The 27,989-nt window shown below is 41.1% G+C and overlaps 2 protein-coding genes across 17 annotated transcripts in view; both read left to right on the top strand.

Moving 5' to 3' along the window:
- The first annotated feature begins 1,767 nt into the window (after nt 1-1,767).
- On the top strand, nt 1,768-22,340 carry LOC110522097 (heterogeneous nuclear ribonucleoprotein Q). Of its 12 annotated transcripts, none has more exons than XR_005051464.1 (15): nt 2,958-3,101; nt 8,954-9,131; nt 9,916-10,034; nt 10,118-10,225; nt 10,507-10,620; nt 10,896-11,072; nt 11,218-11,353; nt 11,489-11,694; nt 14,657-14,806; nt 14,909-15,030; nt 16,238-16,598; nt 18,215-21,459; nt 21,607-21,756; nt 21,994-22,114; nt 22,285-22,340. XR_005051464.1 is itself a non-coding variant. In XM_021600212.2 (11 exons), exons 2-11 carry the CDS (start codon nt 8,954-8,956, stop codon nt 16,821-16,823), a joined length of 1,896 nt encoding a protein of 631 aa, XP_021455887.1. In that variant the 5' UTR covers nt 1,768-1,830; the 3' UTR covers nt 16,824-17,367. The 12 variants fall into 12 exon arrangements, 8 of the variants coding, with proteins under 8 accessions (XP_021455887.1, XP_036831548.1, XP_021455890.1 ...); XR_005051462.1 differs by having other exon boundaries at nt 18,212-21,459; XR_005051465.1 differs by lacking the exons at nt 21,994-22,114; nt 22,285-22,340 and having other exon boundaries at nt 18,215-18,304; nt 21,607-21,732.
- snx14 (sorting nexin 14) overlaps nt 21,229-27,989 on the top strand; it is a 29,293-nt gene continuing 22,532 nt past the window's right edge. For 3 of the 5 annotated variants that reach the window (XM_021600205.2, XM_036975651.1, XM_021600202.2), the window contains exons 1-3: nt 21,458-21,756; nt 21,994-22,114; nt 22,285-22,361. In XM_021600205.2, the coding sequence (XP_021455880.2) occupies nt 21,620-21,756; nt 21,994-22,114; nt 22,285-22,361 (335 nt within the window). In that variant the 5' untranslated portion in view covers nt 21,458-21,619. Of the gene's footprint in view, nt 21,757-21,993; nt 22,115-22,284; nt 22,362-27,989 lie in introns of all 5 variants that reach the window. The other 2 variants (XM_036975650.1, XM_036975649.1) reach the window with 2 other exon arrangements.

Genomic DNA, 27,989 nt, shown 5'->3' with positions numbered 1-27,989 from the left:
TCCTGTCCCCTCCCCTCCACCATGGACCTTACCATAGACTTTAGAGATGGTGCTGCACTTGGAGCAAGTCGTAATGACATGCATGAACCACATGTGTTGTTGGGTTCGAAGAGTCGCGCTGAGCCATGGAGTCGGAGGAAAGATGTAAGAAGAAAGGTAATACCTTTGACCCTTCGTCAATTCACATTTCCTCAATTCTCCCCATCCTTCTCAAAAGCCAAAAGAAAAGGTTATAGGGGAGGGCCTCCATCACTTTGCAATTATGTAGCAATGTTTTTCATTTTACTGTAGCAGCACAACTGAAGCAATGTTAATTGTGTTCCCTCCCTCCCCAGGTAGCTGTGGTCAGGCCCAAAAACTGAACAGTGGCAGGTGGAGAGCATGGGACTATAGTCCCCCAGAGGTTGCAAGTCCTACATCAGGCCGAACCTATCCAGGAACATCCTCCTGTTGACGTAATTCTCTGTTTTTAACCACAGCTACAAAAAAGTAAATACATTTTAGCTTTATTTTATGTAAAGGGACAGTTTCCTGGACTATAATGCACTTTCAATGAAGAATATGTGTCTGGGAAACCACCCATAAAAATGTTTCTTAAATTGTGTACCTTAGGTGCTAGTAAAATGCAATAGAAGACCTGAAGGAGTGAAAGTAGGGTACTGGTAATTTACCAGGTATTTCTCTTGAAAGACAGGTACCAGTTAATGAGCTGAACAGTACAGACCAAATTGTATAGGAGGATGCATCTGAACGTGCTTCCAGAACTGCACTGACTGAGTTGGAAGCATCGAGCACCATAAGCCAACCAGTCAAGCAGAAGACAGTCCCCATCAAGGATCAGGATCTCTTTATCTGAGACAGAGTCTGAAAGCGATTCAGATATTAAATTGGATGCATTGTTGGCCTCGTCTGACTCATCATCTGAAATGTCTGATTCATTTGACTCTTTGTCTGACTTAATCTGAATCCAATTCATCTGACCCTGAGACAGAGGCATAAACCTGAATGAGATTAAATTAGCTCTAAGGATCAGTACTAGCACTGCATAATGTAATATGAAATGATGGTTGTCTTGTCCAGAATAATTTATATTTCTTTATGAAATTATGTGAAGCCTTGAAAAATAATGCTTTTGAAATGCTTATTTGTCTGGCTGTTCTGAAGATTACATAACTTGGGTCCACCTACGGTGCCTTCAGAAAGTATTCACACCCCTTAAATTATCCCACATTTTGTTGTGTTACAAAGTGGGATTAACATGGATTTAATTGTCATTTTTGTTAACGATCTACACAAAATACTCTGTCAAAGTGGAAGAAAAATTCCACTTTTATACAGTATATTGATTAGAAAAGTATTCAGCCCCCTGAGTCAATACATGTTAGTATCACCTTTGGCAGTGATTACAGCTATGTGCCTTTCTGGGTATAACATGCCGGACACGGCATCGGTCCTGTGCGTCGCAAAATACATTTAGAAATCCATGTTATTTAATTATTGTGCAAGCTCTGCGATGCCAAGGGCTAAAATATAACTCCTTTCTATTTCTGACGCAGATCTTGGGCTGAAAATCCTGCCTCTCCCATCTCCTCATTGGTTTATAGAAGCTGGTACCCGCTTGCCATCTCCTCATTGGTTATACCCACGTGGGTGATTGAAAGACGAACTTTGTTGCCGGTTGTCGTGGTAATACTAATGAAAGTATAGATGGATCACCATATAAGTTCAAAGATGAAAAAGCCTGGAAGGAGGAGAGAAGACTAGAAACGATTCGGTTGACCGTTTTATGTGTGGATTAATTGTCGGAATAGAGGTCCTTGTGCATTTCAGGTAAAATAACAACTCAATGTTTATATCCCAGGACAAATTAGCTAGCAACAGCAAGCTAGCTAAATTGCCATACATGTTTAATGGTTTTCGACCTGTCCCCAAATTAATGTAATTGGTTCAGAGTTTGTTTTGATATTTTAACCTGCGTGTCGTGATCGCGTTTGGTGTAGGGGGACAAAATACATGTATGCACGATAAACGCGCGCGCAGCCGGTTTAGGTTCGGTGTAAGAGCATTCCAAACCTGGATTGTACAACATTTGGCCATTCTATAATCAAGCTCGGTCAAATTGGTTGTTGATCATTGCTAGACAAACATTTTCAGGTATTGCCACGTTTTAAGTCAAAGCTAACTTGGTAAGCAACTCCCGTTTAGATTTGGCCTTCTGTTTTAGGTTATTGTCCTGTTGAAAGGTGAATTCATCTCCCAGTGTTTGGTGGAAAGCAGACTGTACTAGGTTAACCTTTAGGATTTTGCCTGTGGTGGGGTTACGCCTACATTTATTTAGGCTTGCCATAACAAAAATGGGTTAAATTGATTTCAGACATTCCAGCTTTTCATTTAAGCAATATGTCAAAACAAATTCCACTAACATTTTGGGGTATTGTGTATAGGTCAGTGACAAAAAAATCTAAATTTAATCAATTCAAAATTCAGTCTAAAACAAAACGTGGAAAAAGTCAAGGTGTGAATACGTTCTAAATACACTTTCATTCGGGTCCATAATTCATTTTGTCAAACCTGACTTTAAATCTAACCATATGCCTAACTTAAATCTGAAATGAAGATCAAAAACTAATTTTTTTCATTATTTAGTCAGTTTGACTTTGTGGCTGGGGTAACTAGTGACAACACACTCGCATCTACAGTCAAGTAGCCGCCATTTTTCATTATCCGGACAGGAGCCTGACCTAACCTTATGCCGGGAATCGTAGTTTTTTTTATTTTTAAAAACACCCTGAAACCAGACAAAATCAGCAACGTGCAACTTGGTGAACTATCGAATGGTAAGTATTTACATGGTGTTAACTGGTGAATTCACGCGGATAGGTGACTTTTGATCTAGCTGTATTTTTAAAACAATGTGGAAAGTGGTTAGCTAGCTAAGTAACGTTAAACGTTACTCCTAAGAGTCCTACTCGACATTTTGAAAATTAATTCCAGAGTTGGCTAGTTATTTTGCGCCTGGAGACCAGGCAGGCGCCAATGGAGTAGATCCACTAGCGTTGCGGAAGCGGTGAGACATTGCAGACGTGAAACGCATGACAAAGGTTAATTAACGTTTGCTAGCTAACGTTAACTTGTTATTCGCTTTAGCTAGTAACCGGTTACGTAGAACTATGGCTACGCGGCGTGGATGTCTCGCATGGGCTGGTTAACGGGATTGCAAACACTGAAGTCTTAACATAGTTAGCTAAGTCGTTAACATTTAACTGACATTCAAGCATTTCTTGGCAACTATTTAACTAGCGTTAATTGTTTCCAGGTACAGTAACGTTTTCTAACGTAGTTAAACTGCACTGGTTGGCTTGTTTAACAATGCATAGGAAGCTAATTAAGTAGCTTGTGCACAAAAGCACGTGTAACGTTAACCACTAAGTAACTAGCTGGTTCTGCTCGAATTGGTAGTCCAACAACTCAAACCAAATGTTAGTTAGCTAACTGAATGTAGTTAATGGTAAACAAATGACTCCCAATTCAGTTAAGTATTAATATGTTCAGTATAATGCCTGGTGTCCTGACAAATTGTTCAGGCCCTTTAGTAGCTAGCTAAAACAAGACCATCGACGCAACATAACTGATGGCTTTTATCATAACGTTAGCCATTTGTCTTCATTGTAGTAGTTTCGTGATTAGCATGAGGATAGGCGGGTTGATTTGTCACCTGTGCACTAAACTTGCCAGGACAATTAATTAAATGCTTATTTGTATGCAATGTTGCCTGGAAACCTAACGTTGAATTACATTGAATTCTATGTTGGACAGAAATTAGCTTTTGAATCAGTTTCGAATGTTGAATAAAATTATATTTTAACATACTTTACCGGTTGGTATTTGTGCCATTACGAATGTATAATTACATCAACTTTTCAGAGCGCTGGTAGTGCATTCAGATTCTAGAGGCTAAAGAAACGCACACCTATTTAGGCGAGGTGCTGGCTAGGGGAGTGGAACACTTTTTTTTAATTAAGGAGAGCCTCACAATCTAGGAGCTCAGATGCAAAAATATTTATGGCTAACGTTTCGACAGACAAGCTGTCTTCATCAGGGTATAATGACAACACTGCGGGATGACTCATATAGTGTCAAAAGACACACGGGTCTGTAATAATGGCCGGGTGTGGCCTGATATCATTGGTTAATTTTCATATTAAAATAGCATACAAAAAACAAATGGCTAGTGTACGATCATAGATAAAATTTGTCTACATAAGCCTACAAACATTTACAATAGCATAATCACAAGAATGGCTTCAGATAAAAGTCTACGTTGAGACCGACGGGAGCAAGGGTTTTTAAATTAAAGATCCAAGCAGCCTTTCGTTTTAACAATAAATTGTCGAGATCACCCCCTTTCCTAGGGAGGGTGACATGTTCGATGCCAATATAAAGTAGAGACTAAATCGAGTGGTTTTCTTCCAAAAAAGTGGGCCGCAACTGGGTAAGTCGAGCTTTTGCGCCTAATGGTGCTACGATGCTCCAAGATACATACTTTTAATTTGCGCTTTGTTTTACCCACATCATTTTTTACTACAAGGACAAGTTATAAGATAAATAACTGCCTCAGTGGAGCATGTGATAACACCTTTGGTTGGGATCTGTTTCTCTGTTTGGGGGTGTTTGAAGGATCTACATTTATAAGTGCCATTACATTGAGCACAGCCATTACACTTGTAGTTTCCATCCAGTAAGGGAGCAAATACACGTTGTGCAGGGATATCTTGGGGTGGTAAATCAGGGTTTACCAGTTGATCTCTGAGGTTTCTGCCCCGCGAGAATACGGGGGCAGAAACCACATTACTGATACAATCATGTGTGTGTGGTTTTTTTTTTTACACCTTTTATTTAATCTTTATTTAACTAGGCAAGTCAGTTAAGAACACATTCTTATTTTCAATGATGGCCAAGGAACGGTGGGTTAACTGTCTTGTTCAGGGGCAGAACGACAGATTTTTACCTTGTCAGCTCTGGGATTCAATCTTGCAACCTTACAGTTAACAGTCCAACGCACTAACCACCTGCCTCTCATTGCACTCCACGAGGAGCCTGCCTGTTACGCGAATGCAGTAAGCCAAGGTAAGTTGCTAGCTAGCATTAAACTTATCTTATAAAAAACAATCAATTATAATCACTAGTTAACTACACATGGTTGATGATATTACTAGTTTATCTAGCGTGTCCTGCGTTGCATATAATCGATGTGGTGTGTATTCGCGAAAAAGGACTGTCCTTGCTCCAATGTGTACCTAACCATAAACACCAATGCCTTTCTTAACCTCTTTGGGATCGTTCGGCACGCTAGCGTCCCACCTCGCCAACAGCCAGTGAAATTGCAGGGTGCCAAATTCAAAGCAGAAATCTCATAATTACAAGTATTTTACACCATTTTAAAGATACACTTCTCATTAATCCAACCACAGTGCCCGATTTCAAAAAGGCTTTTCGGCGAAAGCAGAACATATCATTCATTATGTTAGGTCAGCAATTAGTCACAGAAAGCATTCAGCCATTTTCCAACCAAAGAGAGGTCACAAAAAGCAGAAATATAGATACAATTAATCACTAACCTTTGATCTTCATCAGATGAAACTCCCAGGACTCAATGTTACACAATACGTGTATGTTTTGTTCTATCAAGTTCATATTTTTATCCAAAAACCTCAGTTTACATTGGCGCCATGTTCAGAACTGCCTCCAAAACATCCGGAGAAACTGCAGAGAGCCATATCAAATAACCTAAATACTCATCATAAACTTTGATGAAAGATACATGTTTTTACATAGAATTAAAGATAAACTTGTTCTTAATGCAACCGCGGTGTCAGATTTCAAAAAAGCTTTACGGCAAAGCACAATATTCAATAATCTGAGAACAGCGTTCTGCCACAAAAGTAAGCCATACAGTTACCCGCCAAATTGTGAAGTCAACAAAAGTCATAAATAGCATTATAAATCTTCACTTACCTTTGCTGATCTTCGTCGGAATGCACTCCCAGAACTCCCACTTCCACAAGAAATGTTTGTTTTGTTCGATTACGTCCATATTTATGTCCAAATACCTCCATTTGTTCGCGTGTTTAGTTCACTATTCCAAAGGCACAATGTGCAAGGGCAAAATCCAGACAAAAAGTCAAGAGTTCCATTACAGTTTGTAGAAACATGTCAAACAATGTTTACAATCAATCCTTAGGGTCTTTTTATAATAAATCTTCCATAATATTCCAACCGGACAATAGCGTATTCATTACAGAGGAAAAAGAAGGAACGGCGTGACCGTGCAGTAAACAACTGATTGGCCTCAGCCTAGTCCACTTGTTGAAACAGCTCTTATTTGACACCCTTCCACAATAGAAGCCTCAAACAACTTTCTAAAGACTGTTGACATCTGCTGGAAGCCTTGGGAAGTGCAATCTGCCTATCCAATATGCTGTGTCTATGGGGCCAATCACTTAAATGGAACTACAAACCTCAGATTTCCCACTTCCGGGTTGGATTTGTCTCAGGTTTTTGCCTGCCATATGAGTTCTGTTATACTCACAGACAGTTTTCAGAGTGTTTTTCTATCCAATACTACTAATAATTTTAGCATCTGGGACAGAGTAGCAGGCAGTTTACTCTGGGCACTTTATTCATCCAAGCTACTCAATACTGCCCCCCTGTCACCAAGAAGTTAAAATCAATACACAGAAGTATATATTTTGAAACCTGCATATTTAGCTAAAAGAAATCCAGGTTAGCAGGCAATATTAACCAGGTGAAATTGTGTCCCTTCTCTTGCGTTCATTGCACGCACAGTCAGGGTATATGCAACAGTTTGGGCTGCCTAATTTGCCAGAATTTTACGTAATTATGACATGACATTGAAGGTTGTGCAATGTAACAGGAATATTTAGACTAATGGATGCCACCCCTTAGATAAAATACGGGACGGTTCCGTATTTCACTGAAAGAAATAACGTCTTGTTTTCGAGATGATAGTTTCCGGATTCGGCCATATTAATGACCTAAGGCTCGTATTTCTTTGTGTTATTATGTTATAACTAAGTCTATGATTTGATAGAGCAGTCTGACTGAGCAATGGTAGGCACCAGCAGGCTCGTAAGCATTTATTCTAACAGCACTTTTGTGTGTTTTACCAGCAGCTCGTCACTGTGCTTCAAGCATTGCACTGTTTATGACTTCAAGCCCATCAACTCCCGAGATTAGGCTGGTGTAACCAATGTGAAATGGCTAGCTATTTAGTGGGGTGCGCGCTAATAGCATTTCAAACGTCACTCGCTCTGAGACTTGGAGTAGTTGTTCCCCTTGCTCTGCATGGGTAACGCTGCTTCGAGTGTGGCTGTTGTCGATGTGTTCCTGGTTCGAGCCCAGGTAGGGGCGAGGAGAGGGACGGAAGCTATAACGTTACTGTTACACTGGCAATACTAAAGTGCCTATAAGAACATCCAATAGTCAAAGGCTAATGAAATACAAATGGTATAGAGAGAAATAGTCCTATAAATACTATATTAACTACAACCTAAAACCTTTTACCTGGGAATATTGAAGACTCATGGTAAAAGGAACCACCAGCTTTCAAATGTTCTCATGTTCTGAGCAAGGAACTTAAACGTTAGCTTTCTTACATGGCACATATCACACTTTTACTTTCTTCTCCAACACTTTGTTTTTGCATTATTTAAACCAAATTGAACGTTTCATTATTTATTTGAGGCTAAATGTATTTTATTGATGTATTATATTAAGTGTTCATTCAGTTGTTGTAACTGTCATTATTACAAATACATTTTAACAAATCGGCCGATTAATCGGTATTGGCTTTTTTTGGTCCTCCAATAATCGGTATTGGCGTTGAAAAATCATAATCGGTCAACCTCTACTTTGAACAGCGGGTAGTTAGAACGCAAGAATGCTTATTTTTGCAAGACTGACCTTGAAAAAGGTCATGTTTTGTTTTGAATTTTCTCAGTGGCATCATTTTTGTACCCCCCCTTGAATTTTCTTTGGTCTCAGCCATATTTCTGTCAATCTGATTGTTTTTTACAAATTCTTTTGATTCGACAAAATTGGCTGTAGGGCAAACTGTTTTTCAAGGGAAGTGGGTGACAACTATCAGCCCTCAACAAACTTACGATCGGTAGGTTTCCTGTAAAGATCAGTGTATAGAACATTATCTTCACACAAGATCAGAAGATCAAGAAAACGAATTTGACATGTATCAGATTGCATAGTAAATCTCAGATGCTCAGAACAGGAGTTAAGAAAAGCATGGAACGCCTGGAGCTGTTTTGCATCACCACTCCACAGGACAATAATATCATCAATATACCGTTTCCAAATACTGATGTTAGGCAAGAAAACATTTTTGAGAGGATTGAAAATAGACTTTCGCCATGTAACCCACATACAAATTAGCATAGTTAGGAGCCATGGGGGATCCCATAGCAGTATCATTCACCTGAAAGCTTGCGCACAATATAAAAGATATATGCAGGAGATGCATGCATACTTGTCGAGCTCGTTTACATGGTTCTGTGCATGCTTCAGAGATCTGAACACTACCAGCACTTTACAGAGTTGATGTAATTGTACATTCCTGTGAATATATTGTCTTACATTGCTGCCGCCAAAAGGATCAACTGCACAGACAAACGGTAAAGTACGTTAAAATATAATTTTTATTAAACACTCTGGCTTGTAGAGGGAGGAAACTTTCCAGAGTCAAACACAAATTTCTGCCCGACATAATATTCAATGCAATTCAACTTCGGATTTCCAGGCAAGCAATGATGTTATGCCTGAAAGTTATGTTTTGCTTATTTGAATTGGCTAAGTGCAGTAGGTGCTTAACTGTTATTGGAACAGTCATTCAAATAATTTTACTCATCATTGCATTAAACAGATGGCGACCGATCAGACGACTGATCATGTAAATGGGAATAGTACAGAGGAACCAATAGACATAACTGAAGTGGACACAACTACAGCTGAAGTTATCCATTCAGACAATTTCCAGACTTTATTAGATGCTGGTTTACCACAGAAAGTTGCAGAAAAACTAGATGCAATTTACATAGCAGGTGAGTGCATATTAAGCATAACCTAACTGTTTTTTTGTTGTCATGTTCTTCCTTTTTAGTTTGTATTTCTATTAGAAACTTCTATTTATTTACCTTAGCAACTTTGTGTGATATATTTACAAACTAAGCTATCCCCACCATAACAAAGAACTGTGAATTTGATTCCATTGTGTTTGGGTAGAGTTAGCCATAGCAAAGCTCGCTAACACTAATTCTGCTAATAGGTTATGCATGTATAAACTACACATTGACACATCCAGCCCAAAGCGGGAGCTTTAAAATATGCTTTGTAGTTGCCAACCAAAGTTCCGGAGCATGTCTTTATTTAAGGATGGGGGTGTTGTGTTGTCTTGATATGGTCTCCGGGGGGAGCAAAAGAAAAGCGAAGTGGGGGTGTTCAGATGTCTGAATTGACTTGTGCATGTACAGCTGACCTGGTTCATGCAGTAGGATTAATGCTTTGGGTGTGGGTGCTGTTAGCAAGATACTTTTCCCCTCCTCTGATTAGCTTGTTCATGTGCATTTCCTTGGTTTCTGTAAGCATAAATCATTATTCTTCATATTTTATAATGTACATCTAGCCTGTCTGGTTACTATTTCTAGCAATGTTGACAATTTTGGGGGGTTTTGGTTGTCCACATGATGATCTCTATACTCAAATACTGGAGCAACTCAACATTGCTGTGATGGTTTACCGCTAAGATCTGATTGGACATAATCCCATGAGTTCTTTGTGATTTCATTGGCAAACAGTGGTTATATTTGAAATGTCACCCTTCTACAGGCTTGGTATCGCACAGTGACCTAGATGAAAGGGCTATTGAAGCATTGAAAGAATTTAACGAAGAAGGGGCTCTACAAGTCCTGCTTGAATTTAAGGAAAGTGATCTGTCGCACGTGCAAGTAAGTGGCCACTGCGTTACACTTAGTTGAGGATGATTTAATGAAACGCAGGGAGTACTAAAAGCTTCAACTTTCCTTTTCAGAACAAAAGTGCCTTCCTCTGTGGAGTAATGAAGACTTATAGACAGAGGGAGAAGCAAGGAACCAAAGTTTCAGATTCCACGAAAGGACCAGATGAGGCGAAAATAAAAGTATGTCAACACCAGGAATGAAGCTTACTCTTTGTAGAGATGAAGGCATGCCTCTTTTCCAATATCTTGGCATAGCCAATTGTAAGAGTCTTGCTCATTTGTTGGCATACTTGATCTTGACTTAGCTCGTCTGAGTATTATACCACTGTTACAAAAGTCTGTCAGTTTAGGCTACGCGGTCACATTTTTTGCATAGCTGATTTATTGTGGTTGTGTGAAAATCAAGCGGTGTCTGTGTGTGGTTACAGTAACATTAAATATTTTGATTTTGATAATGACAGGCTCTGCTTGATAGAACCATCTATACACTTGATGTGACAACGGGTCAGCGGAAGTATGGAGGCCCCCCCCCAGAGTCTGTGTATTCAGGTGCTCAACCCACTATTGGAACAGAGGTACGGTCTTTATCTTTCAGTGAACAAACACTTTAGAATAAGACCATCAAATGTCGACAAATCTCTGTTTGGCCTTATGATGACGTTTGTAATTCTGGAGTGACTCTTGTTGCACTGAGAGCTTACCGCTAAGATCTGACTGGGCCAAATCAAACATTTTTTCCCCGCTCTCGTCTCTTTGATTCCCATAAATATTTTACATTTCCAGAACTGACCACTTTCTTAGCTGCTCACAAATGTTTTTTAATGACTTGTTTCATGACCTCCCTTTGCAGATATTTGTTGGGAAAATTCCTCGAGACTTGTTTGAGGATGAGCTGGTGCCCCTCTTTGAGAAGGCGGGACCTATCTGGGATCTACGTCTAATGATGGACCCCCTGAGTGGCTTGAACAGGGGCTACGCCTTTGTCACCTTCTGCACTAAAGAGGCTGCCTCGGAGGCTGTAAACCTGGTCAGTGTCTCCCCATGCTTCCAGTTATGGTCTGTCTCTTCAGCCTTATCAGTCAGTTTGGAAGTATGAACTTTGGCATAGTCTGTGCCATGGCTGTTTCATATTTATCCTTGTCACACTGGTTGATGAGTTCCTCCTTCCCCAGTGTAATAATCATGAAATACGCCCCGGCAAACACATTGGAGTGTGTATATCTGTTGCCAATAACCGGCTGTTCGTCGGCTCCATCCCCAAGAGTAAAACGAAAGAACAGATTGTGGAGGAGTTTGCTAAAGTCACAGGTAAGAAAGATCTTTGTTGATGGGTGAGATAAATCAAATGAAAAGTACCTTTGTCAACGACATGTCTTGTAGTTGTAACTAAATACATGATCACATTTTGCTCAAACCTCGCTTAACTTTTTCTATTTCTAACAGAGGGTCTTAATGATGTCATACTGTACCATCAGCCAGATGACAAAAAGAAGAACAGAGGTTTTTGCTTTTTGGAATACGAGGACCATAAAACTGCTGCTCAGGCCAGACGCAGGCTAATGAGTGGCAAGGTGAAAGTGTGGGGGAACGTGGTTACTGTGGAATGGGCAGACCCCATCGAGGACCCAGATCCAGAGGTTATGGCCAAGGTAAGTGATCTGCTGACTACAAAGTGATGAAACACTGGAGAAACAAGGTGTTATGTCCCAAAGGGCACACTATTCCCTATATAGTGCACTGCTTTTGACCAGGGCCCATTGGACCTGCTCAAAAGTAGTGCACTATATACAGTGCCTTCAGAAAGTATTCATACCCCTCGACTTATTCCACATTTTGTTACAGCCTGAATTCAAAATGGATTAAATATATTTCTCACCCATCTGCACACAATAACCCATAATGACAAAGTGAAAACACATTTTTAGAAATGTTTGCAAATGTATTGAAAATGAAAGCCGTTATAACATTTACATATGTAGTCGCACCCATGTTAGAATCACATGTTAGAATCACCTTTGGCACAGATTTACAGCTGAGAGTTTTTCTGGGTAAGTCTCGTAAGAGCTTTGCAAATCAAAATCAAATCAAATGTATTTACAGTGCCTTGCGAAAGTATTCGGCCCCCTTGAACTTTGCGACCTTTTGCCACATTTCAGGCTTCAAACATAAAGATATAAAACTGTATTTTTTGGTGAAGAATCAACAACAAGTGGGACACAATCATGAAGTGGAACGACATTTATTGGATATTTCAAACTTTTTTAACAAATCAAAAACTGAAAAATTGGGCGTGCAAAATTATTCAGCCCCTTTACTTTCAGTGCAGCAAACTCTTTCCAGAAGTTCAGTGAGGATCTCTGAATGATCCAATGTTGACCTAAATGACTAATGATGATAAATACAATCCACCTGTGTGTAATCAAGTCTCCGTATAAATGCACCTGCACTGTGATAGTCTCAGAGGTCCGTTAAAAGCGCAGAGAGCATCATGAAGAACAAGGAACATACCAGGCAGGTCCGAGATACTGTTGTGAAGAAGTTTAAAGCCGGATTTGGATACAAAAAGATTTCCCAAGCTTTAAATATCCCAAGGAGCACTGTGCAAGCGATAATATTGAAATGGAAGGAGTATCAGACCACTGCAAATCTACCAAGACCTGGCCGTCCCTCTAAACTTTCAGCTCATACAAGGAGAAGACTGATCAGAGATGCAGCCAAGAGGATCCATGATCCATGATCCATGATCACTCTGGATGAACTGCAGAGATCTACAGCTGAGGTGGGAGACTCTGTCCATAGGACGACAATCAGTCGTATATTGCACAAATCTGGCCTTTATGGAAGAGTGGCAAAAAGAAAGCCATTTCTTAAAGATATCCATAAAAAGTGTTGTTTAAAGTTTGCCACAAGCCACCTGGGAGACACACCAAACATGTGGAAGAAGGTGCTCTGGTCAGATGAAACCAAAATTGAACTTTTTGGCAACAATGCAAAACGTTATGTTTGGCGTAAAAGCAACACAGCTGAACACACCATCCCCACTGTCAAACATGGTGGTGGCAGCATCATGGTTTGGGCCTGCTTTTCTTCAGCAGGGACAGGGAAGATGGTTAAAATTGATGGGAAGATGGATGGAGCCAAATACAGGACCATTCTGGAAGAACACCTGATGGAGTCTGCAAAAGACCTGAGACTGGGACGGAGATTTGTCTTCCAACAAGACAATGATCCAAAACATAAAGCAAAATCTACAATGGAATGGTTCAAATGTTAGAATGGCCAAGTCAAAATCCAGACCTGAATCCAATCGAGAATCTGTGAAAAGAACTGAAAACTGCTGTTCACAAATGCTCTCCATCCAACCTCACTGAGCTCGAGCTGTTTTGCAAGGAGGAATGGGAAAAAATGTCAGTCTCTCGATGTGCAAAACTGATAGAGACATACCCCAAGCGACTTACAGCTGTAATCGCAGCAAAAGGTGGCGCTACAAAGTATTAACTTAAGGGGGCTGAATAATTTTGCACGCCCAATTTTTCAGTTTTTGATTTGTTAAAAAAGTTTGAAATATCCAATAAATGTCGTTCCACTTCATGATTGTGTCCCACTTGTTGTTGATTCTTCACAAAAAAATACAGTTTTATATCTTTATGTTTGAAGCCTGAAATGTGGCAAAAGGTCGCAAAGTTCAAGGGGCCGAATACTTTCGCAAGGCACTGTATATAGCCCTTCGTACATCAGCTGATATCTCAAAGTGCTGTACAGAAACCCAGCCTAAAGCCCCAGACAGCAAGCAATGCAGGTGTAGAAGCACGGTGGCTAGGAAAAACTCCCTAGAAAGGCCAAAACCTAGGAAGAAACCTAGAGAGGAACCAGGCTATGTGGGGTGGCCAGTCCTCTTCTGGCTGTGCCGGGTGGAGATTATAACAGAACATGGCCAAGATGTTCAAATGTTCATAAATGACCAGCATGATCCAATAATAATAAGGCAGAACAGTTGAAACTGGAGCAGCAGCATGGCCAGGTGGACTGGGGACAGCAAGGAGTCATCATGTCAGGTTGTCCTGAGGCATGGTCCTAGGGCTCAGGTCCTCCGAGAGAGAGAAATAAAGAGAGAATTAGAGAGAGCACACTTAAATTCACACAGGACACCGCATAGGACAGGATAAGTACTCCATATATAACAAACTGACCCCAGCCCCCCGACATATAAATTACTGCAGCGTAAATACTGGAGGCTGAAACAGGAGGGGTCAGGAGACACTGGCTTGAACACATGGATTGTACAATATTTGCACATTATTCTTTTTAATATTCTTCAAGCTCTGTCAAGTTGGTTGATCATTGCTGGACAGCCATTTTCAAGTCTTGTCATAGATTTTCAAGCTGGTTTTAAGTCAACTGTAAGCAACACTGGAGATTTTCATTTGATATATTTCCAACCTGAAGTCTCGCTTTATAGGCTTGCAGTTGATGCTTGATCAACCTTTGATGTCTTTAATTTAACAAAATACAACCACTAGTCTTTGTGGGTGCAGATCACACTGATGCCTGTGTGTAACCCATGTAGTTGAAGTTCTTAACACGTTTCCTATTGTGCATTTCAACCCACAGGTCAAAGTTTTGTTTGTCCGAAACCTTGCGAACAGTGTTACGGAAGAAATACTTGAAAAATCCTTCGGCCAGTTTGGTAAACTGGAGCGAGTGAAAAAGCTGAAAGATTACGCCTTCGTTCATTTTGATGAGAGGGACGCTGCAGTCAAGGTACTTTATATTGAGTGATAATTATAATGAGAAAACACTGTGGTAAGTAAATTACATTGTGTACAGTGTAATTGTATGATGACTAGTTTGCCATCTCCACAGGCGTTGGCTCAAATGAATGGCAAAGTTCTGGAAGGAGAGCGCATTGACATAGTCTTTGCAAAGCCCCCTGATCAGAAGAGGAAGGAACGCAAAGCTCAGAGACAAGCAGCCAAAACAAACATGTAAGACGAGGCTTTACAAAATATATTTTTTTGCGCTCCACTTTTCATGGCCCAATTTTAAATTGGTGCATGACTGATTCTAAAGCCTTGTTTACACTGCAGGCCCTAATGTTCAAATCCGTTTTGGAGTACTGACTGTCAAAATGGCAAGGTACAAGTGACCAAATCAAATTTGTGGGTGTTCAGATGGCAGTTATTTGCTGACATGGCTATGCTAGTTGTCATAGTAATGATGGGTGTGTGTGCAGTGGTGTAGGCTGATTTGGCTGTGCTTGTGCTTCCTATCAATCAGAAGTTATGTAGCAAGCTAAGGTAACAACAATGCCTGCCATGGATGTTTCCCAGTTGCTTTGAAAGTTCAAATAGTGTCGTAGTGTAATAACACTTAAAGCCTTTTAAAATGAGTCATTTTTGGCTAGCCACAGCAGTCAACTATCTAGCTAGGTAGCTGTTTGTCTTTCTAGCACATTCACTCATTTGTTTGTAAACAATTAACAAGCTAGTTACCTACAGTAACTGTCAACAGAGCAGCTAGCAAGCAACAATATATGCCTAGTAACAGTCTAAAAAATAAATATTTATATTTTACCATTCAGAAAAGTCGCATGGCCAGGAATCAGATTTGTATCTGATTTTCAAACCACCTACGAAGGTGGTTTCAAATCAGTTTGTCACGTGCGCCGAATACAACGGATGTAGGCCTTACAGTGAAATACTTACTTACAGGCTCTAACCAACAGTGCAAAAAAGGTATTAGGTGAACAATAGTTAAGTAAAGAAATAGTGTAAAGTAACAGTAGCGCGGCTACATACAGGCACCGGTTAGTCGGGCTGATTGAGGTAGTATGTACATGTAGATATGATTAAAGTGACAATGCATATATGATAAACAGAGAGTAGTGTAAAAGAGGGGTTGGCGTGGTGGGTGGCAGGACACAATGCAGATAGCCCGGTTAGCCAATGTACAGGGGCACGTTGGTCGGGCCAATTGAGGTAGTATGTACATGAAGGTTTGAAATGTGTGTTTGAATTATCTGATTTCATGTGATTTTTGGCTGTTCAGACTGCAGGAAAAGTAACCGATTCTAATTGAGTCACTTTAAGCTGCCAGTGTGAACAAGGCTTTAGTGATCAAATCAGAACAATGAGTCCATTTGTGTTCAGTGCCTTGAACATTTTTGCCAGGTTCTGCTTGTTTCTCCCATAGGTATGATGATGATTATTATTACAACTACGGCCCCCCTCAGTTGCCCCCTCCCACAAGAGGCGGCCGGGGTAGGGGAGGTTATTCTTACCCACCCGACTATTATGGCTACGATGATTACGATGATTATTATGGTTCTGATTATCCCAACTACCGCGGGGGATACGACTATGACTACGACTACTACGACTACTACGGCTATGATGACTTTCAGGCTCCCGCTAGAGGAAGAGGTGGCAGAGGTGCACGGGGGGCATCCCCAGCCAGAGGTAGGCCAGGCACTCCCAGGGGAAGAGGTGGCTTTTCCCCGCGTGGTGGTCCAGGATCAAGCAGAGGAGGTGTGCAACAGAGAGGCCGTGGTGGGGTACGTGGTGTGAGGGGTGACCACAGTGGAAATGTAGGAGGAAAGCGCAAAGCTGATGGGTACAACCAGCCAGATTCCAAGCGGTGCCAAACCAATAATCAGAACTGGGGCTCTCAACCCATTGCTCAGCAACCGCTCCAAGGTGGTGATCATTCTGGTAACTATGGTTACAAATCTGACAACCAGGAGTTTTATCAGGATTATTTTGGGCAACAGTGGAAGTAGAACATTAGGGCTTTAATTCCAAATCCTTTTTTTAGACTTGATCTGATTGGCCCTAAATCCATATGGTTGCCTCACTTTTTTTTCCAATTTGGTGACATCTGGCAAGATGTATCTTGTATATATTTTAATAATTTGCTTGGATTTGAACAGTAGTCACACTTCCAACTGTTTTTGACTAACTGGTTTTTATTTTTTCAAAGTTGATTAATGTGATTTCCATAATCAGGTTTAAAGATTTAAAAATGTGCAATCATGTGATCCAGCTATTTTATTTGGCTGTAGTTTTATGTATGTTTTTAGTGATTCCATGTTTTAAGTAGCTAACAGCAACTAAACTTATTTCTCCTAAACATGTACCTACTTAAAACAAATGAAACCACAATTTGTATGTTACAGAAGATAATGCTAGGAAATGGCGTGTCTTGTAAAAAAGAAGAAAAAAAAGACTAGTCCTATTTATTGGGCTTTACATTTTGGCTTGTATTTTTTTTTGCTATTTGTCTGCTTTAATAAACATACACGCAGAAGTGTACAAAACCTCAAATTGTGTTTCAAATTCATGTTTCAAATTCATGTTTCGGAAAATTCTCTCTTCAAATTGCCTTCAAATTTAAGGCTCCTTGTGGAAGAAAATAACTAAAGGTTTGCCTATGTTTGCCACATGCAGCAACTTAACATTTTTTATGGCATGCAAAAGTGATCACTTATTTCAGTAGTCGGCATATTCCACAATTCAAGTGTTACGTATGTGTAGAGACATACTCCATTTGAGTTTTTTTTTTTAATTCGAGACCGTATCTCAAACATTCTCAATTTAGATTTCACAATTTCGTAGCCCAAATTAAATGGATTCCCGTTTTAAAGAAATGTCATGAAAAGTGGAGTCTTTCTCCGATGGCCAGTTCAAATGTATCCCTTTGGCTATTAAGAAATTAGTCTGTGAAAATGTTCTTGTCCCCGAAGGCTCTACATAGTCATTGGTAGCCTTAACACTGGTCTTACGTGTTTCTCAATCAAATTGAGCAACGATGGGAATAATTGGCGTGCATCAACTGTCTGTACGTGGTGTTTGTAGTTTGGACATAACCACCAATCTTTCCATATCCCAACCACTTGACTCTGGTCACCTTTTAAAATAACACAGCAAGGCCACTGTTCTGCTCTACCTTTTCCTGACGGCATAGCCTTGTTGCATGTGAAGTTGAAGGGTGTAGAGGTCTTGGTGAATGTCTAGAAACCCCTTTGCTTTTTCCTTACTCAAGTTAATTTGCTTGTCTTTAATGTGCATTGGACTGTGTTCTGTAGTTACTTGTGGGTAGCTAGCTGGATGTTATGTGGTCATCTGTTGTGATCTATCTTCTAATTGCGTCCTTTTGTTACCTGACTAGCAGGGAAAAGTGGTCGAGGCCGGTCCTGACCTGTCACTATGAAGACTGACCTGCTATGTGGGGTTATACTGGAAGCTGCCAATTGAAGTGATGGTAAGGTGAACTCAATGGTCCAATGATATTCCAACTTTACAGGAGCATATCTGCCAGATTAGAAGATAATCAAAAGGGCAAACTCAAGACACTTGTTGCTTGGACTTTTTAGACCGTTGCTGCAAATAGAGTTTTCACACCTCTGAACCTCTCAAAGCTAACGATCCAGGTCATATTCTGCGCATGTTATTTTATGCACACTTTGTAGCTGCTGCTCACACTCCCCTCCCATTTTTCTTTTTACTCACCCTCTTCTGGACCATGCTGATGTAGTCTATGGCTTTCTCATATTTCTGAACAGCTGAAATAACCCCAAAGTATTTGATCTAACATTCCCCCAAAATATATTAAGGCTATTACAACCATTGTCTGTTGTAATGGATATTGCAGTTGCACAAGCAGGATGCAGTCCTTACACATTCATTCCATTGGAGAAAAAACAGTCAAGTTTTTGTGTGAAGTAGGCTAATGCTTTATAGTCATATCGTAGCCACTAGCCAGAGTTCCTGGCGGCGGCGGGGGGGGGGGGAACACTACTACTTTGACTGCCTGTCTGCCTCCTGCTTAGCCAATGCTTGTGATGAGAAAATAACATTAAATCGCTAATTAGACTGCGTCTCTGTGTCTTGCTTGTGTTTCATATGCTGCCTAAATAGCTGCATAGAACTAGAACTCCCCACTTGAGTTTTGCTTTGGGGCAAAAAATGATCTGCGTTTCAACCACACCCAGACCCTACTAACTACTATTTTGCTTTTCAATGATAATGCAAGTACTGCATGAGTAAGCGTCCTAGCTGTTCCAACTCTGGACAGGTGAGCATGTATTTTGACCCGTAACCAGTGTCTGACAATGGGCGAGTGTTTTGCATCGCCCGGCGTGCTATTATTGCTTGTGTCATATGCTGCCATATCGATGATTGCTGGAAAAAATAACTATAGCCAATGTTTGCGATGAGAAAATAATATTAAATCACTATTTTGACTGCCTGTGTGTCTTGCTCGTGTTTGATATTCTTGCCTAAGTAGCTGCATGTTAACTCAGCAGCTAAAAAGAACATGGACTTGCTAGACTGCTTATGTTTGCAACAGACAACTGTTCCAACCGACACAGTTTGTACAAAGCATGATGGCTGCATGTAACACCCCTCCTGAAAATAATTACATGAAGTCACGCTTGAGGCATGGAAAGCATAGTTTGAACATGTTGACCATGTCTTAAGCATAGACAAAAAAAACATATGTATATAGTGTAGGCTACAACATTAAGTGGAAGCAGCAGTGGAACACTGAGCAGACACTACTGTGGGCAGCAAGTTACGTAAAAAAATAAATACTGCACATGTGCAGAAAGCTCATTATCCACGGCAAGTGTGGTTCCAGAAAATCCAAATCCAAAACCACAGCCATGCCATTGTTATTATAAGCTTGCCACCTCCCCCATGTCTCCAAGGAATATGCCATTTTAAAATGACTATTGAAGATGTTGAGTTCCCAGTGGAATGTTCATCCCAAAATGTAGTTATGCCTTTTGCACTTTGTCTAAGTTTGAAGTGGCTCAGAGGAGCTTGACACCAATGTATATTTTGATGCATAATGCAGCTTTACAATGGAATATACCTATTTAATTCTGTTTTGGTTGGTTTTAATATAATGTTTAGGAGGGTTTTAGGTTTAACCAACTGGCATAACGGTCAGGCATTCCAGGAAAGTGGTTATTTTCAGAACTTGTCTTTAAAGGGTCGGTTAAATACCTCAGTACAGAGGATAAAACTGCCCTGTCTACTGTAAGTATGGAAACGTAATTGATGAAAGCAGGGCTTGTTCCATGTAGTTTGTTTATTATAGGTGCTGCATGCTGTTATTCTAACACTGCCAACAGTCAAACTGAGCATGTTAAATAATCTCATATAATGAGCGAATGAACAAACCTGGCTTTCATATGGTTTGAACTGCATTGGCTATGTGCTTATTCATATAATGTAGTTACAGGTTGTATAATAGTTTAGGAAAATGGTACTTCTTGTAAAAGCTTGAAGGAAAGACATGCTTTTTTCAGAAGCATTGCAGTGTCCCTTTTTCTTTCTGGGATAGGATAGTAAGTATTTTGTATATGATCCATTCCTTTTGGTTGCCTGGAAACCCAATGTAGCATTATATGCCACTCAACATTGGGTTTTCAGGCAACCCATTTGGAAGGTTGCATACACATTTAAGTTTGAGAGACATCGGTCTACTTTGTGTACAGAAATTTGCCTAATCATGATGTACAACATGAATGTCGATCGTGACATCTATGAGCTGCCTTTTTGTCACGTGACAAGTCTTGAATCTGCATCAGGTTGAGCATGTAATTTAGTATCGGAGTTAGCTGGATATGACTTGGTAAATCCAGTTCAAATGGGATACTGAAGTTTAAATAAAATAAAAATATGTATTTCCTGGATCGCATAAAGGAGACAACTTAATCAGGTTTTGTACACCGTTGACTCTGAAGCTGTTACCAGTTTAAACAGTTGTTGGTGGCTAACAATTGTTTTTGCATTCTTGCAAATAAATTGTTTTATACTGTTAAGTGAGGCGCGTGTAATTTATTTTTAAAATAAAGGTCTTGATTTTCATCACTGTCTTAAAATATAAAAATATATTTGATCAATTTATGACTATTCGTCCAACATAGTTGTATACATTTAAATGTAGATGTTATGGAATAACGCAAACAATTCAACATTGTGCTTTGTGCACCACACCTTCGTATGGAATTTACGGCAATGGTATGAATTTAATTTCACTAAAGTGTTACTTTCAAACGTACTATTTCGTTTAGGAAATGAAATAGTTTATGAATGACAAGCAATTACCAGTTGAGACTACAGTACTAAAGATTTTCCAGTAGCTTCGCCTATCCCTCCCTCTCTGGGCTACTGGCACTTCCTGTGGTGAGGATTAGAACCGGAAGTGACGACCATCGGATTAAGGAAACTCGATCTGTCAAGGAAATCACAATACTTTCTGAAATGGGAAATAACAAAAGTGCTAACCATAATTAAAAGGAAGATCTATCGTTGAATAAATTAGAAAACAATGTGAAACCTGAACAAATTTATGACATGGTTCGCTGTTTGAAGTACTAATTGATGGGATTATATTGTGTATTAGTAAGTAGCTAAAGTCGCGAGCCTTGTTAACTTTAGCAGACGCATCAAACGTTATATAACTTTAGAGCTAGCTAGTACATTTGTAGCTGGTGTTATGGGTCACTTGTTTAGGGTGTCCATCTAGCTTTTTAATGTTTACTTCAACAGACCCCATTGTAAAATGGAACGTATTCGAGTTTATTTGGAGAATCTGAAGCAAGGACTGCAAATTGATGTCCTGAGGGAAGTTGGACGTCAATACCCTGTCTTTTGCTTTCTTCTGGTTTTCATGCTTTCATCAACTATACTTCTTAATAGGTAGGTTTTGTGGACATACAATGGATATTTGTTCATGTGGGATGTTAAATGTTTTTGACTCGGTCATAATGTCATTTGAAGTACCTGTAGTTAAAGTTATCTTGCTCATTCTGGAGTGTCAGGAAAAGTTAGATCAGCACACTGTCTAAACTCATAATTTCAGAATGTTTCTTTTTTATTTCCGGTATTAATAACCAGACATCTAGCTATATGTGTCTGACCAGGTTTTCCTTCCAGGTATCTCCACATTCTGATGGTGTTTTGGTCCTTCCTGGCTGGAGTGATTACATTCTATTGCTCCCTCGGCACAGAATCCCTCCTGCCCAACATCCTCTTCACCATGAAGCCCAAGAACAAAGTAAGTTGAATGTTAAATATACAAATACCAGTAGTTGGGGGAAATGCAGTGTCACTCCAGTGGTGAAGTGACTCAGTTGCTTAACTTTTCTAATGGGTCAGTTCCCATTTGTCAGCCGGATATCCAAAAGTAAGTTTTGTAGCTTTAGGATCTCCCTCTATTTTCTACAGCAGCAGGAGCAACAGGAGCTGTTTCCATTGGGACACAGCTGTGCAGTGTGTGGAAAAGTAAAGTGCAAACGTCACAGGTATGTCAGCACACTAGTGATATTAAGGTTGACTCATAACCCGCAGTCCCTGCATGTTAAGGGTCATTAAATATTGTGTAAGTAAAGGGTGGGTCGCGGCCAGGTTTTATAAAGAGAAAAAAACTCTGAATGTATAATTATTGTACAATTCATCTCTCGGCTACATTGAGGTTTGCTACATTGATGTTTTTCTTGATTTATTTTTATTTGGTGTTAGGCCCAAAAGCCAAATACACTCCAAATGCTTTTGGGAACTTGGGCAGAAAAGTTAATGTTGATCCACTGAGGCAAAGAGGACTTTGTCACAGTTTAATTCAATAATGAAAGCTGCGAAATGGAGAGTTGAAAATAAAGAGAAGGGTGCGTCAGAACAATAGCCTAATGTTTTGGACAGTCACAAGACAGGGTCATCAAATATGGCACATGAAAGGAACTGTACTGTTCAGATTGGTTGCAAATACATACACAACACTGTGCAAACTTCAGAACAACTGCAAACCCACCTAGCAATCTCCATCAAAGTTGGAATCATGTAGTAACCCAAAAAGTGTTAAAACAACTTCAAATATATTTGAGATTCTTCAAAGTAGCCACCCTTTGCCTTGATGACAGCTTTGCACACTCTTGGTATTCTCTCAACCAGCTTCACCTGTAATGCTTTTCAAACAGTCTTAAAGGAGTTCCCACATATGCTGAGTAATTCTTGGCTGCTTTTCCTTCACTCTGCGGTCCAACTCATCCCAAACCATCTCAAATGGGTTTAGGTCGGGTGATTGTGGAGGCCATGTCATCTGATGCAGCACTCATCCCTCTCCTTCTTGGTCAAATAGCCCGTATAAAGCCTGGAGGTGTGTTGGGTCATTGTCCTGTTGAAAAACAAATTATAGTCCCACTAAGCGCAAACCAGATTGGATGGCGTATTGTTGCAGAATGCTTTTACCATGCTGGTTAAGTGTGATTTGAATTCTAAATAAATCAGTGTCTCCAGCAAAGCACCCTCACACCATTACACCTCCTCCATGCTTCACGGTGGGAACCACACATCTGGAGATCATCCATTCACCTACTCTGTGTCTCACAAAGACACGGCGATTGGAACCAAAAATCTCTACTGTGGACTCATCAGACCAAAGGACAGATTTCCACCGGTCTAATGTCCATTACTCGTGTTTCTTGGTGTCCTTTAGTAGTGGTTTCTTTGCAGCAATTTGACCATGAAGGCCTGATTCACACAGTCTCCTCTGATTAGTTGATGTTGATGTGTCTGTTACGTGAACTCTGAAGCATTTATTTGGGCTGGTAACTCTGCAGGGGAAACGCTTGAGCCATTCTTGTAAAGTGATCTGTTGTCACTAGTATGTCAATGAACTTGTTGTTTGATCATTCAGCAGACCAGAAATTGATACAAACCAGTTGTAGCGGCCCTGTCAAGGTGATACTTTCCAGTGGAGCCCTGCCCTCGGGCTCAACTGTCTTGCTGACGATGCAACAGTGGCAACCACGGACATAATCCCTAACATCTCTGTCAAGGTGCAGCCAGAATAATCTCTGTCTAACTAAGGCAATTGAACTGACCCTGATGACCTGCATGATCATGAACATCCTTCAGGACTTTTGCTTTGAGAGACTCAGGAACTACGTACTGGAACCACTTTGTCTTTGATATCTGATCTCGCGAGACTCTGTACAGTATGTCATTACTGACAACAAGCTTCTCCCAGCTCTTCAAGTGTCTGATGGCTGTAACTGTTTCTCTTGCTCTTTCACTTTTTGAAGGCCTGCGTTGTCTCTCCACATAGAATAGCACACGAGAAATGGTCCTGTTGTTGAGTTGCTCATCACAAAGCTCCTTCTCAGAGTAGGCAGGTAAGGTGTCTTGACCAGGAGATATCAGTTGAGGTAAATGATTCACGTGTTCTAGCTCCTGTTTCCTAGTTGTCATGTGACTGGAGTATGGCTGATGTATTCGCTGCCAAGGACTGAGAACACATGTAAACAGACATGGAAGTTCTGTGAGCTTACACATTTGGGGCTACCTTTGAGATCGCTTGACCTCCTGAAGGCATCTTGGACTGAAGTGTTTGACACTGCCTGAACGTCACTAAGGAGTTTTTCCATTGGGCTCACAAAGCAGTCTGTTGCCAACAGCTTTGATAAAGGGCACTCGACTTGGAGCAACCATATTCTGAGGACCTGGCACGTCCTTGATGTCAAAATCATAACTGGCTAACTTGGCCACCCTGCGTTGCTCGCAACAGTCCAGCCTCAGCTCGGTCATAATGTCAGTAAATGGATTGTTGTCAGTCCAAACAGTGAAGACATGACCTTTCAACCAGTGACTGAACTTGTCACAGATCGACTACTTCATTGCCAGAACTCCAACCGAAGAGCTGGGTAGTTCTTCTGAGGCAGACAAGGACTTGCTAGCAAATGCAATGGGTCTGGCACAAGTTTCTCCGTCTTGCAACTGACAGGACAGCACCAATGCTGCATCTGTCGATAACATGAACAGGCGGGAGAAGTCAGGATGTGCCAACACCACCGTGTCTACCAGAGAGGTCTTACATTTTTTGAAGGCCTTCTCATGTTCTGGTGTCCAGTCTGCGACGCTCAACTTTCGACGCTGAGGAGTGCTTTACTTTCTGACGACCCTTGGGTTTTCTCTTTGATCCAGTCAACGAGTAGAGGTTTGGCTATTGTAGAGAAACCAGGCACAAAGTGTTGGTAGTAATTTACCATGCCAAGGAATGACCTTACCCGTTTCTGTGAAGGAGTCACCATAAAATTCCATCAGATCACCCAGGCTTATCTTAGGGATGCTGTCAACTTTATTAGGATCTGTAGACACACCAGTTTCATAAATTATATGACCAAGGAACTTGACAGACTTCCAGAGAAAAAGCACTTCTATGTGGCCAACTTCATGTTGTGACCATCTCCAAGGGTTCCAAGGCCGTCTTCTCGTCTGGGCCAAAGACCAACAGATCATCCAAATAACACAGCAAATACATGAAGTTCTGATCTCCGAAGATACTGTCCATCATGCGCATGAAGCTTCCAGGGATGTTAGAGACCCTGACGTAGACGGTTATATTCAAAGAGCCCCATAGGTGCTGTGAAGGCTGAATACTTCCTGTCATCTTCGTGCAGTGGCATGTTATAGAACCCAGAGGTGAGAACCAGTGTGCTGAAGAGAGAGAGCGTTGCCGCTGAGCGCAGCCAAGCAGTCCATCTAGTGCGGGAGAGGATGTGCATCTTTCAGGGTCCTCTTGTTCAACCAGCGGAGGTCTGTACAGATACAAAGGTCTCAATTTTTCTTCTAGACTAGCACCAGGGGAGATGCTTACTTGCTTGCCCCCCCTTCTCACTCAAGACCTGGCGCTGACTTGGAGGCACTCTTTGGAACGGAAGTGTCTATTGTCAGTCATGCGGATTCTGTGAACAAATCCTTTATCTTCTCTACAATCAAGATGGTGACGTGAAAAGATATCCTCATAGCGCACTACTAGGTCAGCCCGCTGACTCTTGCACTTCTCATTCACATCACAGGGGCTGAGGTCCAAAGCACTCAACTCCAGCAATCTTAGCTTCTCTTCCGTAGAACGTGTCTCTTGTGGCCCGTCAGATCGGCCTCAGACGTGGCTTGAGGACAGCTGACCAGGTGGACTACACTGTTCTGGTTCGGTGTCTTGTATGTCCTCCATTGCTACACATGGGAAGACGTCTGCAAGCTTTACATTGTACTTCAGCCACACTGGACGGCCAGACGTGTTGATCAGCTTCAGTGGGACCCATCTGTCTCCCCACACAGGCATAACAATCCTTGCCAACATGATCCCCCATAGTGCTGAGCGAGACGTAGTGGGTTCTGTCATCACTGAGCTGCCAGGAGATTCAACACTAGTTTTTGTTTAGCTTTCCCCGAACTAGATACTCGTGACCACGGTCAAGGCAAATGGCTGAGTTACATCTCACTCTTCCTATCTTGTTAGAAATGTTGTCGCCTCTCCAGTGGTTGATTCCAGCTAACATGTTGAGAAACTGCTCAGATTCCGTGTCATCTGTAATGCAGGGAGCCGAGACTGCTTTCCAATAATTGTCACATTGTTTTGATACACGGAGGATGTGCTTGATCACTTTGGTTTCCAGTATTAGTTCATCATGTTGACCTTCTACTCCCGAGGTTGGAACAACCATCTTGCATCCATAGACTTCAATGTTTATGTTGAATGCAGACTTTGGCCTCACAAGGCGTCCTCCACAGCCAACAAGTACGACATCTGAGTTAAACTGGCTTTTCACACCAACTACCCCAGCATCTATTAACTTCAGCTCAGCCATCTCACTAATTGTACACGCCATTGACCCACTGTCAAGCTTAGTGCCGAGAGTCACTTTGTTACCAACAGGTGTGTAAAACAGGCTGTTGCTTCTTCCTACTATATGTGTGTTCTGGTACACAACATATCCAGTCATGTCATTAGTCTTTGGCTGACATGTATAGAGCTTCGGCATTGGGAGTATCTTTACCTGTACTGCCTCCCTCAACACAGACTGGCTAGTTTTCCTCAGCCGGACTGGACTGTGACAAAAGCCTGGGGAATGCATCTCTCGTGTGACCAGGAGTGAAATGGAGGAAGCACATACGCTCTCCCATGCAATGAGACTGTTGAGTGCCTAGTATCATTACAGACCCTGCAGGCCTGGTCACTGGTACGATTGTTGAGACCTTGGGTTGCGTGCAGGGGGGTTGTGTTCACGGGAACCACTGTGTTGTCACTGCACTTTCTCCATCATTAGTTCCAACATGTCCATCTCATCTGGCTGCTGCTGTGCATTGAACCAAGGCAGGAGTTATGGAAGTATTGCAGGAGGATGGGGTAGATTAGATCCAGGTTCTGTTTGACGTCCAACGACTCTTCACAACATTCCTGGCTTTTCCCATTAACCTGCTCATGATCTCTGCTGCTTGATCAGGCACCTCACATCTTTGCTTTTTCAAATAGTCTGTCATATCAACCCACTCCTGAACTGTGTACCCGCACTCCTAACATGATCAGCTAATGACTGATATATCCCCACTCCCCGACCATGAATCCCACCATGAATCTGGACATTGCATTGCATTGCATTGCATTTGCCAAACCAAACACCCCTCCCCTTGGCAATAGTAGGAGTAATAAAATAGTCAACTATTTCACTATCAGTTGAAGATTTGTGATCCCTGACACCGCCCTTAGATAAAACAAATTAAATGTCAAAGAAAAAGTTAAAGAAAAATTGACAGAAACTAAAAACTGGAAAATCACAACACTGAAATGACAAAACAGCAGCCCGATGGCATGAAACCAAACATCTGACCAGAAGAGCACACTTGATCTTCACTTCCGCCGGTGATCTGCGTCAGGCTGATCATGAGGATCATCCGGGTCACGGCACCAGTGTAACGGCTCTTGTATGGGTCATTGACAAAGGGCACAGTGCTCTTCTCTTTCTCGGTTTATTCTCCATCAAATTTGAACTCTTTGGATCTGCAAATACATTCACAACACTGTGTAAACTTCAGAACAACTGCAAACCCACCAAGTAAATTTGAACAACTCTGGCTGGATGCTGCGTGATCATGCG

This window comes from Oncorhynchus mykiss, chromosome 4 (assembly GCF_013265735.2).
Source record: "Oncorhynchus mykiss isolate Arlee chromosome 4, USDA_OmykA_1.1, whole genome shotgun sequence".
Taxonomy (NCBI): domain Eukaryota; kingdom Metazoa; phylum Chordata; class Actinopteri; order Salmoniformes; family Salmonidae; genus Oncorhynchus; species Oncorhynchus mykiss.
This window is presented reverse-complemented; position numbering and strand designations above follow the sequence as displayed.